This window comes from Oryctolagus cuniculus, chromosome 14 (assembly GCF_964237555.1).
Source record: "Oryctolagus cuniculus chromosome 14, mOryCun1.1, whole genome shotgun sequence".
Classification (NCBI taxonomy): domain Eukaryota; kingdom Metazoa; phylum Chordata; class Mammalia; order Lagomorpha; family Leporidae; genus Oryctolagus; species Oryctolagus cuniculus.
In genome coordinates, this window is record NC_091445.1 from 3,145,308 (window position 1) to 3,166,231 (window position 20,924).

The 20,924-nt window shown below is 44.0% G+C and overlaps 1 protein-coding gene across 5 annotated transcripts in view; it reads right to left on the reverse strand.

Annotated features, from left to right (window-relative positions):
• HOMER1 (homer scaffold protein 1) overlaps nt 1-20,924 on the reverse strand; it is a 157,501-nt gene that overhangs the window by 37,757 nt on the left and 98,820 nt on the right. Inside the window, exons 6-7 of one of the 5 annotated variants that reach the window (XM_051854079.2) lie at nt 13,505-13,629; nt 838-8,541 (exon numbers count right to left, since the gene is read on the reverse strand). The exons of 1 other annotated variant lie outside the window; for it this stretch is intronic. In XM_051854079.2, the coding sequence (XP_051710039.1) occupies nt 8,444-8,541; nt 13,505-13,629 (223 nt within the window). In that variant the 3' untranslated portion in view covers nt 838-8,443. Of the gene's footprint in view, nt 1-837; nt 8,542-13,504; nt 13,634-20,924 lie in introns of those variants that run through there. 3 more of the 5 variants (XM_051854080.2, XR_011381839.1, XM_051854078.2) reach the window with 3 other exon arrangements.

Here is a 20,924-nt window from a genome sequence, read left to right on the forward strand (position 1 = left end):
CATCTTCCACTGCACTCCCGGGCCACAGCAGAGAGCTGGCCTGGAAGAGGGGCAACCGGGACAGAATCCGGCGCCCCGACCGGGACTAGAACCCGGGGTGCTGGCGCCGCAAGGCGGAGGATTAGCCTAGTGAGCCGCGGCGCCGGCCCTGACCACTGTTTCTTTTTCTCACCTTTCAGCCAGCTGAGTTATATCTGTGATTACTTACGATTTACAGAAACTATGTAATACAGATCTGGAAGTCTAGCTGCTGTGTTGGGTTTCTTCAAGAATTACATGAAAGGCACACAGTTTGTGAAAATGAACTTCATATGCAGCCTAAAAACGTTAGCCTTCTAGGAATAAAGTTACATTATTCCTTAAAATTATTCTTTCACTTATTCTTGTAAAAGTGAATAAAGAAATTCAAGAAGAAAAACTTGATTTAGATTCTATTTACTGATGCTACTTAAAACCATATTCAGAGAGGATGTAAAAGTGCTAAATGATATTCTGGATTTGTAACACAACCAGAAGCATCTCTTTAAAACTTTTAGCAATTGAGAACCATATGACACATTCTATAAAATCTGGACATAATTTATATAGTTCGACTCTTGGGTTTTATCTGGATAAGATGTAATTAAATAAGCGTCAGTTCCGGGCCGGCACTGAGCATAGCGCGTAAGGCCTCTGCCTGCAGTGCCAGCATCCCATATGGGCACCGGTTTGAGTCCTGGCTGCTCCACTTCCAATCCAGCTCTCTGCTGTGGCCTGGGAAAGCAGTAGAAAATGGATGGAAGACCCAGAAGAAGCTCCTGGCTCCTGGCTTCTGATTGGCTCAGCTCCACCTGTTGTAGCCATTTGGGGTGTGAGCCAGCAGATGAAGACTTCTCTCTCTTTCTCTCTCTCTCTCTCCCCTTCTCTCTCTGTGTAACTCCGACTTTCAAATACATAAATAAATCTTTTAAAAAAAAGTGTCAGTTTATCTTCTATCTGCGTTCAAGTCTTCACTTCTAATTTATTAAGACATGTGATGTTAGTATTTTGATGTATAATTTAACAAACTGCCAGATTGTATAATTTCTGAACTTAGTTCAAAAAAACACAATGTATCAAATGTAATAAATGAATAGTATTGCCTTTTATGTGTCCAATATTTAAGAGGACATAGATACGTAAGATCTCTCTCATGCTCAAGGCTCTCTACCCAGACTGCAGGAAGAGAGTTTAATGTGTAAAACTGTTAACCAGTCACCTGCCTTCCCTCACTGCACACCTCCTGTGCGTCAAGCATTCCAATGGACCTGTGACTCAAGGAGGAATAAGACGGCTCTTGTTCTCAAAAAGCTGCAGGCTCACGAACTAGAACAACTTTCATTTCTCCCTATTCCCTCACACTCAAAGCTAAACTGGGAACAAGCCCTCATTTCTTCCAACACAGCCTCTCTGTAGATTCTTTCCAGCTCTCACTACCATGACCTCAGACAAAAGCACTAGCCACAGAACTAGGCCAAGGCCAAGGCAGGCACCCTCTCTCTGTGTGTCAGGTGCTCCTTCTCCATGTTCTACCCTACGGAAGGATGAGTGACGGGTGAGCACACCTGGGGGCTGTCCAGCCCCTGTGAGGCCGCCACACCGTCACGGGCCCTTCTCTTCTCCCTAATCTCTTCTTAACAGAAATTATAGGACTATCCATTTTATGATTTTCTTACCCCTCCACTTCAGCTTAAACACCGCGAGAACAGAGGCCTTTCCTTGTTTGTGGACGCATCCACACGGGTGGCGCTCCTACGCATCGCAGGAGTGTAAAGGGAAACGGGACGAGAGGCTGCTGAAGTTGCCACAGACACAGCACTTTACGTGTCCAGTACGTCCAGCTCTTCTCTGCAGCTGCCAGAGCACCCACGCATCGCTGCCTCGGCCACACCCACGCTGCTCCTCCTCACACCCGTTTTCATCTAACGGCATAAAGACATCCTGATGAATGATCACGAACAAAGGCGTCCTCAAACGGACATACACGTGCTTAAGTGCCAGAGAGGCCGGCACCGCAGCTCACTAGGCTAATCCTCTGCCTAGCGGCGCCGGCACTCCGGGTTCTAGTCCCGGTCAGGGCGCCGGATTCTGTCCCGGTTGCCCCTCTTCCAGGCCAGCTCTCTGCTGTGGCCCGGGAGTGCAGTGGAGGATGGCCCAAGTGCCTGGGCCCTGCACCCCATGGGAGACCAGGAGAAGCACCTGGCTCCTGCCTTCGGGTCCGTGCAGTGCGCCGGCCGCAGCAGCCATTGGAGGGTGAACCAACGGCAAAAGGAAGACCTTTCTCTCTCTCTCTCTCTGTCCACTCTGCCTGTCAAAAAAAAAAAAAAAAAAAAAAAAAAACAGTGCCAGAGAGAGCTGGCCATGCTTAGAGGGACCACTGACTGCTTGGGAACGTGATCTCATGCTAATCTGACACCACAACTGGTTCAACAATTCCCCACTCGTGTCATTATACATGTAGACACACACACACATACTCCACAAAGGGAACCACGCCTCCCAGGTGCCCCAGCCTCCAAGGCTGAGAATCAGATTTACAGTAGACATACTTCTGATATTTTAAAACAATTTTAATACTTTTTAGGGCTTTTTTAGTTTAAGTTTTTAACATATTCAATGTCATAGATTTAATTCTAAGAATATAATGATATTACTTTATTCTCTCCCTCTTACCCCCTTTCCCTTTGACCCCTACTTTTGACTAAAATTTAGAACCTAGTTTTGAACCATCCATGGTCTACGAACATATTTTGCAACAAACCTTGGAAGCTACGCTGCTGCTGTTAAGAAATTACTCGTCCCAAGCCCCTCTAAATGTTGCTGAGGGGGCTGGCATTGTGGGGTAACAGGTAAAGCTGCGACTTGTGGCAACAGCATCCCATACGTGTGCTGGTTTGAATCCCGGCTGCTCCACTTCGCATCCAGCTCCCTGCTGATGGGCCTGGGAAGCCAGCAGGAGATGGCCCAAGTACTTGGGTCTCTGCACCCACATGGCAGACCTAGAAGAAGCTCCTGGCTCCAGTCTGGCCCCACCCTGGTCAATGCAGCCACTTGGGGAGTAGGCCAGTGAGTGGAAGATCTCTCTATCTCTCCCACTCTCTCTGTAACTCTTTCAAATAAATAAAATTAACCTTTAAACAAACAAAAAAAAATGTTTTCAAGGTATTGAACCCTTACATGCAAAGCTGAAAACTTTAATTATTTTAAAGTATTTATTTATTGGAAACTTACGGAGAGAGTTACAGTTACAGAGAGACAGACAGAGAGCGAGCGAGACCCAGAGTGAGACAGAAATTTTCCATCTGCTGGTTCACTCCCCATATAGCTGCAATAGCCAAGGCTGGGCCAGGCCAAAGCCAGTAGCTTCCTCCAGGTATCCCATGTGGGCGCAGGGGCCCAAGGATCTGTGCCATCCTCTGCTGCTTCTCCAAGAGCATTAGCAGGGAACTGGATTAGAAGTGGAGTAGCTGGGATCCAAACCAGCGTCCATATGGGATGCCGGTACTACAGGCAGTGGCTTTACTTGCTATGTCACAGCTCCCATAAAGCTGAAAACTCTAAGGACAAGTGTCCCAGGTCTTTTCTGATGCTACAATGGTTTAAGAAACACAAAACTTAGCTCTAACGCAAACTAAAACCTTTAGCCAGCTACTTTGCTAAGTACACAGACTGGATTCTTAGCTCTATTACCACATCAACAGCCTAAAGAGCCAGAAAAAAATATAATGTATGAGTTTATATATTTATTAAATAGCCCAAATCTAATTTTTTTTGATAATTTTGCTTTGCAAATGTAAACTACCCGTTATATAATCAAGAATACCATGATTACACACACACACCAGCACACACACTAAACCATTTGAGGATATTTGTCAATATAAATAACCATGATGACTTAAGCTAAACACACAGTATGTTCTCAAATTAATGCTTATAGACTCAATACTCACCAGTGACTTTCACTACACATTTTTAAAAATTCATAATCTATTCTGAGGCAAGATAATGATGGTTCTTTTAAAACTTCATGGAGGGGCTGGCGCTGTGGCATAGGTTAAGCCTCTGCCTGAAGCGTCTGCACCCCATATGGGCACCAGTTCCAGTCCTGGCTGCTCCTCTTCTGATCCAGCTCTCTGCTGTTGGCCTGGGGAAGCAGTGGAGGATGGCCCAAATGCTTGGGCCCCTGGACCCATGTGGGAGACCTGAAAGAAGCTCCGGCCACTTGGGAGATGAACCAGGGGATGTGAAGACCTGTCTGTCTCTTCCCACTCTCTGTAACTCTACCTCTCAAATAAATAAATCTTAAAAAAAAAAAAAAAAAAAAAAAAAAAAAAAAAAAAAAAAACTTCATGGAATTAAAAGTTTATTTTGCTACAAGAAATTGAAAATTTCGTGCATTTTTTAGTAATATGCTATTTTCAACAAACTTTTTGAAGATTTCTTATATGCATGGATCTCAAATTTTTTCATTTAATTCCATTTTCCACAAACTTTTTTAAGGTCCCTTGTACCGAATCAGTCTTGTTACGTGTTCATTATCTTCCTGGAGTTTGGTCTCCATTTCTTTTTTTTTTTTTTTTTTTTTTTAATTTACAAATGGTCACCATGGCTGGAGCTACGCAGATCCTGAAGCCAGGAGCCAAGTGCTTCCTCCTGGTCTCCCACACGGGTGCAGGAGCCCCAGCATCCGGGCCATCCTCCACTGCCCTCCTGGGCCACAGCAGAGAGCTGGCCTGGAAGAGGAGCAACCGGGACCAGAACCAGCGCCCATATGGGATGCCAGTGCCACAGGCGGAAGATCAACCAAGTGAGCCACGGCGCTGACCCCTCCATTTCTTTAAGACAGATTAGGGAACATCTGAGGCAGGGAAGCCAAAAATTCATGTCAAGCTCTAATTCTGTTCCTAGAATTTACAAAAATTCCTGAACTTTCTTCTTTACCTTTTTTTTCCCTCCTGAAACAATGGGAAATTTTATTTGTACTATTTTTGAGGCAATTATGAAATCAAGAGATAAAACTGCTACAAATTATAACAACATAAGATTAAATATAAACCTGACTAGGCCCTTAATGAGCAGATTTCCATATAAACCACATCATGTAATTTTTGGAAGTACTAAAGGTATTACACACAGTCTAACACTCAGAGTTCTGAAGTATTATTGGCAATAAACTGATTATTACAAGATGATCTCTTGAGGAAGAAAATTGTAATAACCACAAAGAGTATTTTTTCTTCAGTGTCACTGAAGTTCAAGGAATTCAATGCCTGGGGTATTCTTCCCTGGCATTGCTGGGTATAATGCTTTTTAGTCTAGACTTAGATTAGATTATCTGAGTCACAGATGAGATACTCAGCACTACTTGAAGTATTTCATGTCTACACTATTACTTCCAGGTAGAACAGCACAGCTCTGAGTAAGGGCCTGCATCTTGCTTTCCCAGAGAACAGTATTTTGGACACCAGTTTCCATCGACTGTAACTGCACTTTATTTCAAAGAAAGTTACAGGGTGCAGTAAGTTTGTTTCAGTTTACGGGTTATGATTTAATACTGCTTTATAAATCATTCCTGAGAACAGAGATTCAATTAAATACACTGTTGGAGTTATTAATCTAGTCTAGTTTCAATCCGTAAGTCCAGTTATAAGACAGTATAACTTTATCACATTATAATAATCTACTCCAGCATATTATCAATTACACTATCCCCAGTGCTAGTGCTCTAATTAAGTGATAACGAGTGGATTGCACATTTGAATTCATAGTGCCATCTGGAAGGAACTCAAATAATTTTAATTATGTATGCCTATAATGCAAAAGCATAGCATATTACTTCTTCCTAATGTCCTAAAGACAGAGCTGGCTAATTTGCCTTCAGTATGTGTTATTTTGTAGCATAACATCATTATCATTTTTTAAATTACAAACTCAGTACTAAATCTCATGCCAGCCGTAACAGATGAGAGGACATCTCATTCATTCGCTGGCCTAAGGCAGGATGACCTGAAGACAAGCAAGCGACAGGTCCCTCTAAGCCATTTCCCACCTATCCCTGTTTTACTCAGTAGACCCGAAAACCATTGCTCAGAGAGGTGAGGTCACTTGTCAAAGCGAATACTGCAGGTGCATGGCTAAAGGCTGCCAAGAATAATTCCTTTACTTCTGAGGGGGAGGTCATGGTTAAAAAGGGGAGGGGCTTATTCATTCTCTCAAATCCTGTTTGAGATGCATTCTATAAACTGCTCCCAGAATAAACAGGAGCTGATATAAGAAAGCCCTTCTAAGACTTAAATACGAGAAAAGCAAAACTGCTAAGGTAACCACTAATCCTATCGCATTCCTTTTTTTCCTTTTTGTAAGATTTGATTTATTTATTTGAAAGTCAGAATTACAGAGAGAGGTAGAGACAGAGAGAGAGGTCTTCCATATGCCGGTTCAATCCCCAGATGGCCCCAACGGCCAGGGCTGTGCCGATCCGAAGCCAGGAGCTTCTTCCAGGTTCTCACGTGGGTGCAGGGGCCCAAGGACTTGGGTCATCTTCTAATGCTTTCCCAGGCTATAGCAGAGAGCTGGATCGGAAGAGGAGCAGCCGGCACTAGAACCGGTGCCCAAACAGGATGCCAGGGCTTCAGGCCAGGGCTTTAACCCGCTGTGCCACAGTGCCGGCCCCTGCATTTCTTGGTTCTCTCTGATCACAGATTGCTTTACTAACTTCAGTATTTTCTCTCTAGGAGATTGGCCAGAAGAGCACACAAAGTGTACTAGATGCTATTGTAAATAAAGAAAGCACACTTCCTCTGGATATTTTATTCAGAAAATAACTTCTTAGAACAAATTTTCATTTTTAGTGTACAAACAGGCAATGGAGACCATGGAAATGAGGTGCCGCATTATTGTAAAGAGCTTGAGTTTTATTTCATGATTATCATCGATCTAACTCTTTACATACTTTTTCATCATGACATAAGAATTTCCATAACATTATTCTTGCTATAGCATTCAAATATATGTGTGTTGGGATGGATGTGGATGAAGACTACTACACTGTGGACCAATTTGTATCACTCAGGTCATTAAAAAATGCTCATGTTAATATACACATAAAATGCTTCAGTGAGGGAAAACCATCACACTGTGACACAGGAACAATTACAGGGACAAACTGAGGGCCAGTGACCGGTTTTCTCTATAGTTCCTAATCCCACACCAGGTTAACACGTGAACAAACTGAACACTGAGTGAGTGGGCCATGCCGTGTCTGACCCCGGGAGCAGCAGGGTCCCTGGAGAAGCATGTGAGCCATCAAGAGCCCACATGCTGTGTGCAAAGCGAGGCACACATGGTACCTCACACACTGTGACCACCTCCAGGCTGTGACTGAGAAACGGGCTGGCTGATGTAGGTGAATCCAAAAACATTATACAATTACTTCCCAAAACAGGATAAAAAGATTAAACCACACAAATGAAGCAAAATTCTGCAGGCAACTAAGAGATTCCCATGTCTCAGTTAACTCGGGTATTTTTTCCCTTACTTACTAGTGATACGAAGCATGTTTATCCAATCTCTTTCTACTGCAATCCTACTTTTAATGAAAATATTGCTAGCACTTCACCTGTACTTAATAACTGAGTCTTCATTTTCCCTCCCTTTAATTTGTACCTATTTCATTGTGCTGTTCATTTCTACCATTAGAATTTGGTAAACTGCATATTACTTTTGATCTAAGAAGTATGAATAATTAACTCCCAGCCAAATAAAAGGGGAAACCAGGCAGTTTTACTTCAGTTTTTCTTTAATTATAAATTATATAAAATTTCTCAGACAAAAAATCAATTTAACATTCAACAAATTACTCTTCATATAAGAATCTCACAGATAAAAAATACAATTTCCTTGTCTTCACTTAAAATGTTACCTACTAATCATGCTTAACTTGTAAATATTAAAATAAAATCTTATGACTATAAAAACTATCAACAAGGAAACAGGCAAGAATCATTATTTCTCATTTTTTGTTAGGAACACTTAACACGTGCCTCACAACATCCCTGTGAGGTAGGGAGTTACGTGTCCACATGGGACAACAAACTAAGCTGGGTAAGGCATGAGTATCAGACTGTAGGACAAAAGGTAATGGCATCACTGAACTGGTTCAACTTAGCAGTTCCGGAAACTTCGTTTGCTCATTTCCGACCTTCTTGCTCAGGAATAACACCTTTTTTGATTCTTAATAGACAGAAGTTTTCCCCATCGGAGGCTTTTTAGTCTTCTGAAAATCAGTAGATATAATGGCAAGATGGCCGAGGAACAAAACCCCAGAGGCCAGCCAAGTGCCTGCCTCTTCCTCTAGGTGGAGGCAGTGCTGCCCGGCACACACAGGAGTCCAGGCCGCGAGCGAGCGTCCTCTTCAAAGGTCCTACTTCTCTACACTCTCCAGGTTAGAAATGGGATCCGTCTGCTCCGACTGCCGTGTTCCTGCCGCCTCAGTTTCTTTCAGCCAGGGACTAATCGCACCTTTTCAATTCGGATAAACTGCAGATTCTTTTCTTCCAAGGGGTATAGTAACTCCAACAAGTTCCAGAATTAAGGGTTATCATAGAAGTCATCCACCAAGAAAAATCAGCCATTTTTCACAGTAGAAAAAAAAATCTAACTCACAGAGAACTGATCTTTCCTGACTTTCAAAAAATAAAGCAATCCAATAGGTATCAGGATGTAAAGCGTCCAGCCTTTGTTAAAAATGTTCACAATTTTTCTTCTTTTTAAAAAATGCTTACTTATTTATTTTCATCTGCTTGAATGGCAGATAGAGAGCAAGCGAGCGATTTTCCACCCACTGGTTCATTGTGCAAATGCCTACAACAGCCAAGACTCAGCCAGGAGCCGGGAACTCCGTTCACATCTCCCACGTGGGTGCAGGGGCTCAAGTACTTGCATTATTGCCTGCTGCTCCCCGGGATGCACGAGCAGGGAGCTGGTGGATCAGAAGCAGAGGCGCCAGCACTCCATACGGGACGAGGGTTTCTCAGGCACAGCTTAGTCTGTGCACAACACCTGCCCCAGAGCATTTTTAAAGAGTGGTAATCGGGTATAAGGAAGAGAATCTTCTCATGTATATTATGTTCTTTATTACTGAGATAATTCTATGAAAATTCCAAATGTGATAATACAAGGGGTGTTATGAAAACACATCCTATGAAAAAAACATGCACAGACTTGGAAAAAATCTTGGCTTCAAGTAAACTCATCCTAACTTGCTACAGCGTGTATGAACAGGTTCTAGTTTAAGGCACTACAGGGTAAGAAATCAGTTTGAAAAGAGCCCCTGTCAGAGTGAACGTGAACTCTGCCAACACTGAAGCTACAACAAGCATCAAATTTATGGTTATTCTTGGGCAGAAAAATGGTGAAACCACTGATTCATTTCAACACCCACAACCCTGCAGGAAATCGGCGCTTTACAAAATGGAGCTAATTTGAAGAAGGAAGGGGATGCCCCAGCCATGAGCCCATTCACAACCTTTTGTGAGTAAAAAGCCCGTCCTGTCTGTGCCCTGACTGAGGGCTCTGATGCCTCACAGCGCAAACAGCCAACACCAGACGGTTCCACTGGGGCAGCTCACCCAATCCGACTGCAGAAGCGAAACAGAGCAAACAGCCTCCCTGGCAGACACCAAAGCTGTTGTGCCCAGAGCAGAGCGTCCAAGGGGTGAAATTTTAAATGTGTGGACCAAAATCCGGAAGCATCTTCAAAGAGAGGCACGGGATGCAACATGGCATTGCCAGACCATCCTGAAGGCAAAGCACAAGCAAAGCAACGGCGGCGAGAGGTGGAGGTCTGGGCAACGGTTTTGGGGATGTCAAGGTCCTTTGCCGACTTCCTTGAGGGCCAAGGAATGAGACCTGCTGACTAGGAGAATATTCTGAGAAAGCCAGCCTAAACCTGAGCAGGAAAAACCACCAGGCAAGCTGCACCTGCAAGCCCCCCTCCCAGCACCAACGCTCCCACTCAGCAAGGACGCCCTTTAAGATTCTCCATGGGAGGCTGTTCCGCTCCCACCTCACAGATTTGATTAACTCCTTCCGACCCCTTAAATCTTCAAAGGGCACACATTTTCCTTCTGTTAATAATGTAAAAATGCACTGAATCTGTTCAATTCCCAGGGAGGGACGTAAATGGCCTGCATTATTTATCAAAGTGGCTCAGACTTCACGGGCCTTATACTGATAAGTAAGGCTTATGTTTTTCACTTTCATCTTTCATCCTGTTTTTCCTTGAACTTTCTGAAGCACCCTCGCACATCAGCACTAGTTCTCGATATCCAGTAGGGCGTGTGGGTTGCAGCAGTGCTAAGATCAAGTATGGTTAAAGGTAATCTCCCTTCCTTGCTATCAAACCACTTTCTGACCGTATGGAATAATGACAGAATGGATTACCCACATCCTTTAAAGGAAGGTTAGGAACTAGGACTATTACATGGTAGCAGTATTACTGGACTCACGTAACATCCTGTGTCACAAATTACTAACATCTATTCTTTTAGTCTCTAGAGGAAAAAGAAATCTATTATTTCGCAAAATCAGAGACAACTAGGTGGTCTCTAGCAGTAACGTGGTTTGTAATGAAGCTCACCCTAGAATTATCCAGTTATCAGACACTATTAAGCTACAGGACTGAATATGCTTTAAGACACATGTGTTAACACTGAATTCCATTCACCTCATGGTATAATCGCCAGCACAGCTCTGAAGTAACGCTTTCCTCATAACTGCATTTACGGTTTCATGCTGTTATAGAGAATTTTTATTGTTGAAAATTAAAAATTAAGGGCCAGCGCTGTGGCGCTGCAGGTTAACACCCTGGCCTGAAGCGCCAGCATCCCATATGGGCACCGGTTCAAGACCCAGCTGCTCCACTTCCTGTCTAGCTCTCTGCTATGGCCTGAGAAAGCATCAGAAGATGGCCCAAGTCCTTGGGCCCCTGCACCCACGTGGGAGACCAGGAAGAAGCTCCTGGCTCCTGGCTTGGGATCAGCGCATCTCCGGCCATTGTGGCCATTTGGTGAGTGAACCATCGGATTGAAGACCTCTCTCTCTCTAACTCTGACTTTCGAATAAATAAATAAATCTTAAAAAAAAGAAAATTAAAAAAATAAAACCCTGCAGTGTTTCAGGTAAAATCTGACTCAGTGATTTTATTTTCTACTTTGTACAGGCAGTCTTTGAAATGTCCTGCAATGTAAGTGTAACATTCCTATACAGATTGCAGGCTAAGATCCAGCGATGCTGAACACTTACTATGGGCATCCAGAAACACAACTCTCCTATGAAAAACTAGGTAGACCACTGCTGACATAAAACAAGATCACAGAACTAATGATTTTAAATAACTATCAGCTGACATTTCTATAATACAATAAGCAAAAATGCCTAGAGTAATAATTACACTAAAACTCAGCTACTTGAAATAACTTTTAGTAAGTGCATTCTGAAAATAAGAACATGTTTTATGTTATTAGGATAATGCTATTGTTTATCTTTTTTAAAAGATTTCTTTTATTTGAAAGGCAGAGTTACAGAGAGAGACAGAGAGAGAGAGATCGATCGATCTTCCATCTGCTGGTTCACTCCCCAAATGGCCACAACAGCCAGAGCTGGGTCAATCCGAAGCCAGGAGCTTCTTCTGTATCTCCCAAGATGGTGCAGGGGCCCAAGGACTTGGGTCACCTTCTACTGCTCTCCCAGGCCATAGCAGAGAGCTGGATCAGAAGTGGAAGAGCCAGGACTTAAACTGGCGTGCATACGGGATGCCGGCACTGCATGCAGCAGCCCTGCTGGTATCTATCGTGTGTGTGTAGGTAACTTTATTTGACAGGCAGAGGGACAGAGAGAGAGAGAAAGAGTTCCTCCTGGGCTGGGCAGACTGAAACCAGGAGCCACGTCTCCCACACAGGTAGCAGGAACTCAGTTAGGCGCACGTCACCTGTGCCTCTGAGGGTCTGCATTAGCAGGAAGCTGGAATTAGATCTGGTGCTGGGTATTAAACCCAAGTACTCAGTGAGGGACGTGGTGACTTTCCCCTCCACCACACGATAAACGTACTTCACTCATAACTTACGGGAATCAGTGGCAAGTGAAGTACGCACATACATTATTATCATAAAATGCATCTGGAACAGAGTAAAAACAGAAACCATAAATAGAGAATTTCAGCAAGAAATATTAATCAGCACAATTCTATATCTAGATTTCATAAATGAGGATCGACATCTTCCCTGAGTCTTTTTTAATTAAAAAAAAAAAAAAAACTGAGAATTACAGGTCACTTAAACCTTGCCAATGATAGCTAAAAAAATCTTGTAATTTGAAATACAGGGTTTTATAAAAACACTGTCTTCAGAATGGATTTTTTAAATTTATATTAAAAATTCACCTTTATATAATTTTCAATTAATAAAGCAAGTAGTCATGTGTGAATGTATAAAAACATGATCACAACATCTAACAAATACATTGTAGAGACATGGCATCTTGGGGAAGGCACTGCAGTGTAGCAGGTAAAGCCATCACCTGCAGTGCCAGGATTCTATATGGGTGCCAGTTCAAATCCCGGCTGCTCCACTTCAGATCCAGTTCTCTGCTAATGTGCCTGGGAAAGCATGGAAGATGGCCCTGTACCTACGTGGGAGACCCAGAAGAAGCTCCTGGCTTCGGATCAGCTCGGCTCCGGCCTCTGTGGCCATTCAGGAGTGAACCAGCAGACGGAAGACCTTTCTCTTTCTCTCTCTCTGCCTCTCTGTAACTCTCCTTTTCAAATAAATAAATCTTTTTTAAAAATGGCATCAATATTTTATTACTTAAAAGGTGATCATTTAGTAACAAACGATTCCATTCTTATGAACATGATCACTTTCTGATTCAAGTTGAAATGTTTGTTTTTAAATATTATATGTACTAAAAAACAAATATTTAAAGAACCTATATCTTCCATTTTGCATGTCTCTGATCTTGCCTCCCTCATTTGTCTTCACTACCTTTTTTCAATTCAACAGTGTACATGTTTTGCCATTTTTAAATCAGACACTTTTTTTAAAGTATATTTTTTATGAACATAAAGAGAACAGATTTCATGTATTTCATAGGTACAGGTCTAAGAAGATAACCATACTTTCTCCCTCTCCATCCCCCACCTTCCTTCCTTTTTTCTCTTTATTTTTGCAAAGACATACTTTTAATCCACTCTATAATCACAGGCTTAAAACACCACTAACCATAATACTCAACAAGTAAAAAGCAGTGAGACCACAGTTCAACAGCAGTATAAACAAGGGCTTAAAACAACCACCATGGGGCTGGTGCTGCGGCATAGCTTGCATGGTCACTGGTTCAAGTCCCAGCTGCTCCACTTCCGATCCCGCTCTCTGCTATGGCCTGGGAAAGCAGAAGATGGCCCAAGTGCTGGGGCCCCTGCACCCACCTGGGAGACCCGGAAGAAGCTCCTCGCTTTGGATCGGCATAGCTCCGGCTGTTGCGGCCAATTGGGGAGTGAACCAGCGGATGGAAGACCTCTCTCTCTCTCTCTGCCTCTGCCTCTCTGTAACTCTGCCTTTCAAATAAATAAATAAATCTTTAAAAAATCATTTCACAAAATGTCTGTTTCATTCCTATACAGTTTATTGTACTTTGTATTAACTGGCCATATATCAGAGAAAACATATGGTATTTGTCTTTTGGGGACTGGCTTATTTCACTAAGCATAAGGGCTTCCAGTTATATCCATTTTGGTGCAAAAGCCAGGATATTATTTCTTTATGGCGGAGTAGTATTCCACAGTGTGTATATACCACATTTTCTTTATCCAGTCACCAGTTGATAAGACATTTGGGGTGAACTCATATCTTAGCTATTGTGAACAGGTAACTCTTTCATATGCTGATTTAATTTCATTTGGTAAAATTCCCAGGAGTGGGATGGCTGGGTCACAGGGTAGATCTATTTTCAGATTTCTGGGGAATCCCGCAGTGGTTGTACTAGCTTACATTCCCACCAACAGTATATTAGGGTACCTTTTTCTGGGTTGTGGGTGTCTTAACCGGTATCTTAAAAGGCAGGTCAAACATACCTGTCCCTGGCGTATTTTTTAAAGGTACAATTACTTTTGTATGTCTTCTTTAAAAAAAAAAAGGCATAATTTTATTATGCTTTTAAATAAAAAGGAAAAACAAACGATACTTCTTAAAAAATCAGACAGTAGACGTATTGAGCCTCTATAAGGGATGTTTCACATACTGTGAGGGTTTCGGATTTTTACACAGGAGACTCGAGGCTGTGATGAACCACACACCAGCGACGAGATGGTAAGAACTGTTGCTCTCAGTGCAGCTGCTTTGTCCTTCAAACAACCCGTCAATCAGCGTCAGAGAAACAAAGGGAAGGGAGAGATGCTGCTACACTGTTCTAGGCATCCCAGATCACCTTCTTGTGGGACTATGAGCAGAGGAGGCCACGGAACACCAGGACTAACGACTCACGGTAGAAATAGGGAGAAACTCCTCACCTCGGTAAAAAGCAGAGCTACCACCACGCTCGCTAGTGACGCTGGGCAGCTCACGCTGCGAAGCCAGGACCAGGACGAGGTGTCCACCTTGCCACTTCCACGTGCACACAGCAGGGTAACTGCCCATCCCTGGGATCTGCCTCCCTTAAACAAACTGCAGAGACTGCCTGACAGCTAACGCTCTTCCCCCTCCAAGGTGCTAATTCCAACTTTTAGGCTTTCATTCAGAACAGAGGGTTGAAGATTAACAATTCCGTCAACACGGGATCTATGGTCAAGCTAAACTACACAGTGGGAGAACGTCACGCTGATAGGAAAGGAAAAAGACACGCCTGCGTCACACATCCTGGAAGGCGGCCTCCGGAGCCTCACTACCTCCAACGCGCTCCAGCGAGTGACCCGACAGCCGGTTTTCATTTTAAATGAGTCTAGGAGCGCGGCTCGGCCTCGATCTCTGACACATTCTTTTCAAGTTTCTACATCACAGACCAGGGGCGCACCTAGTCTCCTCCCCTCTGTTTGGCCTCGTTTTAAGAGAGTCCTCGATGTCTTTCCATAAACTACGCACACCCCACCGTGCCACAATCCGCACCACTCCTTACTGCCGTGCACACCATCGACTCCACACGACTGCGGCTCCCCTGGCCTCTGCCCAGATCCACGATCTGCTCCTGGCCCCAGTACTACGCTGGAGAGAGGAACAGATGGAAGCCAAACCCCAGGCAAATGCATCGTTCTAACTCCTGGAGCAGAGCTGCCGTGTCACACCTCTTCCTGCCAGGGGAAGCCCTGCTGCGTCTGCTAAGAACGAAAAGAGAGGGTGGGAGAGGCATTTTTGAGAACAGGCAAGAAACTACCATTAATCGAGATCAGTGTGCTCACAGCCAATGGCCACAGCTCCACCTCCAGGTCTTGGAAGCAGACACGGCCGCTACCAGGGAGGGACTGGACTCTTTCCCGTGGACAATAATGGGAAGGGACTAACCGCACTCCAAGACAGGCACGTGCAGTCCTTACTTTCACATAAACTTGTGAGTCACCTCTATCACATGAAAACGCCCGCAAAATGCTCAAGCCGGCAAAGCCACTGCCTGCAGGGCTGGCATCCCACATGAGCGCCGGTTCCGATCCAGCTCTCTGCTATGGCCTGGGAGAGCAGTAGAAAATGGCCCAAGTGCTTGGGCCCCTGCGCCCGCACAGGAGACCTGGAAAAAGTCCCAGGCTCCCGGCTTTGGATTGGCACAGCTCCGGCCACTGTGGCCATCTGGGGGAATAAACCAGCAGATGGAAGACCTCTCTCTCTCTCTGCCTCTGACTTTCAAATAAATAAATAAATCTTTTAAAAAATGCTCAAACTTTGGCCGGCGCCGTGGCTCACTAGGCTAATCCTCTACCTTGCGGTGCCGGCACACCAGGTTCTAGTCCCGGTCGGGGCGCCGGATTCTGTCCTGGTTGCCCCTCTTCCAGGCCAGCTCTCTGCTGTGGCCCGGGAGTGCAGTGGAGGATGGCCCAAGTGTTTGGGCCCTGCACCCGCATGGGAGCCAAGGAAAAGCACCTGGCTCCTGGCTTCGGATCAGTGCGGTGTGCTGGCCACAGCGGCCATTGGAGGGTGAACCAATGGCAAAGGAAGACCTTTCTCTCTGTCTCTCTCTCACTGTCCACTCTGCCTGTCAAAAAAAAAAAAAAAAAGCTCAAACTTTAATATTTTTCTCAAAGTCACTCAACAGACTTTAGAAGAGAATAAAGGTAAGCTCTTCAAAACTCTAAGACAGGAAACGTAGGTGTATCTCTTTAGAAAGCTACTAAGCACTCCTGCTCACCCTTTTTTATTCCGTCTTGTTTTAAAACACAGAAGCTGCTTCTCAGCTTCCACAGGAAAACGTATTAACCAACGACTTCCGCTCTCGGCACACCTGCAGCATGCCTGGCTCTGCGACCCTGTGCGTTCCTACAGTGCTTGCCACAACAGTCTGCAGAGGATCTGAGGACCTGGACTGCTCCATCCAGAGCAAGGATACAGACCTTCTGTACCATTAAAAAAAATTACTACAGCACTTCCTGTAAAATTATGAAATTCTGAAAGCTCTAAATTGTTGACATGTGAGCTCTCGCAAATTGTCTTTGCTGTCATATTAATTTTTAAAAGATTTATTAATTCATTTGAAAGGCAGAGTGACAGTGATGGAGAGACTGATCTTTCACATACGGGTTCAGTCCCCAAATGCCCAGAACAGCTGGGGTGGACCAGGCCTAAGCCAGGAGCCATCATTCACTCCTTCTAGGTACGTCGGCAGGGAGCCGAATTGGAAGTAGAGGAGCCAGGACTGGAACCTGCATCCCATATTGGGATGCACGTGATCCCAAAGGCTACTTAAACTGCTGCACCCTAATACCTGCCACTTTCATATTAATTTTTCAAAACTTTATCTAATTCTTGAGGTTCAATGGTAGAAGAATAATGGTATTTAAGTCAGTTGAAACCAGCAGTAAATGGAATCCTACAACTTAATCTTTCATATTCAGTTACATTAATGGTAGTCACTTCCTGTACAACCAAATCCCAGCTATAGACTCAATTTTACCCAGAAAGAAAAGCTATTCATGGGGGCCGGCACCGTGGCTCACTTGGTTAATCCTCCGCCTGCAGCGCCAGCATCCCATATGGGCACCGGGTTCTAGTCCCAGTTGCTCCTCTTCCAGTCCAGCTCTCTGGTCTCTCCTCACCTGCATGGGAGACCAGGAGGTAGCACCTGGCTCCTGGCTTCTGCGCCGGCCATAGTGGCCATTTGGGGGGTGAACCAACGAAAGGAAGACCTTTTTCTCTGTCTCTCTCTCTCTCTCTCACTGTCTAACTCTACCTGCCAAATAAAAAAAGAAAAGCTATTCATGGAAATTATTTTTACTTTGGGTCATAGTCTCAGTTTCTCTTAACACTTACAAAGAATAGACAGATGCCACAATGTGGAGAAGACAGTGCCTGAGATTTCTCAATCATCACTTTCCTCCTGGTTGTATCATCGTGAAAGTACAAATCATGTTTACAACAAAGCACTTCTTTGCTTTGACATATTTTACTACATATAAATATTTTATTTTGTTTTGTTGCTGTTTACTTTAAATGTATGTAAAATTCCAATAAAAATTAGTTTTGAAATTATACAAAAACCCTACTCACAATTTAAAAAAAAAAGTTGTGGCTTTCCTAAACTAGCAATGAAGGGAATTTTGGTAATAGAAATGGAGCAAATCCACCCAGATGTCATAAATTTCAATAACATTATAATTATACTGATTTAAATCAAAATCAATATACTAGAAAGTACCATTTATGCACACATCCTCTAACGAATATCTGCTGGAAACATGAAGACAGGAGGTGGCAGAAAAAGCTCTGACAGAACAGAAGATACACGCAGGGCCCTCAAATTGCATCAACTGCAGCAGCAGCATGAGACTGCATCAGCCAGACATGGGAGTAACCTAAATATACTCAGTGACAGGCAGAGCTAGACAGCGAGAGAGAGAGAGAGAGAGAGACAGAGAGAGAGAGAGAGAGACAGAGAGAGAGAGAGAGAGAAAGGTCTTTCTTCCATTGGTTCACCCCCAAAATGGCCTCCACGGCCAGCGTGCTGTGCCGATCTGAAGCCGGGAGCTATAAGTCTGTTTTTCCATTAAGGTCATGAAACTTAATCAAAATTTATCAGTACAAAAATACCCTCATAAACTGGTAATGTATATAGGTCAGTTCTAAACTCTCAAAAACATGACAGCAGCTTTTCATCAATATAGCACTGTGTATCTGAGGATCCTAAAACTATAATGAACAAAAAAATTTTAGTTACCTGTACTACATTCCAGTAGCACAACCCAACAGCACTGGAATACTGGAAAATGAACTTTCCAAGAGAATTTTAGGGCTCTTAAATCTTTTTCTTTTAAAAAGTCTATTATTTCTAACTGGTAAGAAATAACTCAACTTTAAAATTGCACACAGATGATGTTAGGAAGCAAAAACCACCACCAGAAAGCAGAGAACAAACTCCCCCAAGATGTGCACACCACTCAGTCGGCACAGCTTATCCAAGAGCCGGCCCCAAAGCACACCTTGCAGCCTTCAACGGTCAGTGCAAACCGTTCAGTCCCAAAACCATGCTACCTCTTGGGACTAGGTTTTTAAAAACACTTTAAAAAGATACTTCAGACAAAATTTTCATTTCCAGAAAGACACTAGTCAACATTTCCATTCTCAAAATTTCTCTGTTTCACACACATCCCTAGACATCTTCAAACACTTGAATGAGTACATAAAAAAGTATTAACTCACTGAAAACTCATCCAATGAGAATGCTTCTGTGTAGCTGATGACAAGGACATGAAACAGTACCAGCACCTGACCAAGAAGTACTGAGCAGCAGTGTAACTAAAACTGAGAAGTACTGAGCGATTCACGGTAGCCTATGATGACACAAAACCAGTTGAAATACAAAAAGCTGCAATGGCCTGGTAAATACGCTTTTTGAAAATTCAAATATAATTTTTAAAAAGTACTTGTGAATAAAATGATATGTTTGGGATCTGCCTCTTTTTTTTTTTTTTTTTACAGGCAGAGTGGACAGTGAAGGAGAGAGACAAAGGTCTTCCTTTGCCATTGGTTCACCCTCCAATGGCCGCCGCGCTGCGGCTGGCGCACCACACTGATCCGAAGGCAGGAGCCAGGTGCTTCACCTGGTCTCCCATGGGGTGCAGGGTCCAAGCACTTGGGCCATCCTCCACTGCACTCCCGGGCCACAGCAGAGAGCTGGCCTGGAAGAGGGGCAACCGGGACAGAATCCAGTGCCCCGACCGGGACTAGAACCCGGTGTGCCGGCGCTGCAAGGCGGAGGATTAGCCTAGGGAGCCGTGGCGCCGGCGTGGGATCTGCTTTAAAAATCAAACAGTGGTGGAGCAGTGAGTAGAGGTAGAGTGATACAAAACTGGACATTTTTTCATACTGTCCAAGCGGAGTGTTCATGGACCATTCACTATAGTATGCTCTGTTCAAATATATTCCAGAATTTTTACTATAAAATGTTACACTAAAAATCAAACATAATTTCTACAATCTTATCTCAAATCAAGAACAAACTATATTACTAAAAGGTGAATGAAAATCAGAGTTTTCTTTTTGTTAAATTAATGAATCCATGACATTCAGGCATTGCATTTGAATTTTAAGAAGAGCACAGGGACAAGTGCCGTGGTGCAGCGGGTTAAAGCACGAGCCTGCAGTGCTGCCATCCCATACGGGCACTGGTTCGAGTCCTGGCTGCTTCACTTCCAATCCAACTCCCTGCTAATTGGCCTGGGAAAGCAGCAGAGGACGGCCCAAGTCATCGGGCCCCTGCATGCACATGGGAGACCCGGAATAACTCCTGCCTTCGGATCAGCTCAGTTCCAGCCACTGCAGTAATCTGGGGAGTGAACCAGCGGATGGAAGATTCTCTCTCTCTCCCTCTCTAACTCTTTCAAATAAATAAAATAAATCTTTAAAAAAAAAGCAAAAAAGACCACAAATTGGCTTGCTAGGTAGCTATTACCACAGTTGATTCTTTAATTTTACAAACCAGACCACTATTTCCTGTATTTCCCCTCATCTTTTTCTTAATAAAAAAAAGAGGGGAGCACCTAGCGATTTTACTCCTTATTTTATTAACAAAAATGGATCAACAGAACCAACAACAGTGGTAAAATTTTGTGCTACTTGGTCTTTTTTCTTAAAACAAGCATTAAGAAAACGCAAAATAAATAGTTGTAAGTAAGCCTTTCAAACCATGAGATTCTTTTTTTTTTTTTTTTTTTTGACAGGCAGAGTGGACAGTGAGAGAGAGAGACAGAGAGAAAGGTCTTCCTTTGCCGTTGGTTCACCCTCCAATGGCCGCCGCGGCCGGCACGCTGCGGCCGGTGCACCGCGCTGATCCGAAGCCAGGAGCCAGGTGCTTCTCCTGGTCTCCCATGGGGTGCAGGGCCCAAGCACTTGGGCCATCCTCCACTGCACTCCCAGGCCACAGCAGAGAGCTGGCCTGGAAGAGGGGCAACCGGGACAGAATCCGGCGCCCAGACCAGGACTAGAACCCGGTGTGCCGGCGCCGCTAGGTGGAGGATTAGCCTAGTGAGCCGCGGCGCCGGCCTCAAACCATGAGATTCTATTTGTCTTCCTTTGCCATGAAAAAAGCCAACAGTGTATCCAGCATAAACACAGGTATGTTCACCGTCTTCCAGTTCCTGAAACACAGTTCTTACTCCTTCACAGCCTCCCAGGACAAGAACTGCACCCCAATTTTCCAAAAACGTGTTTCCAACA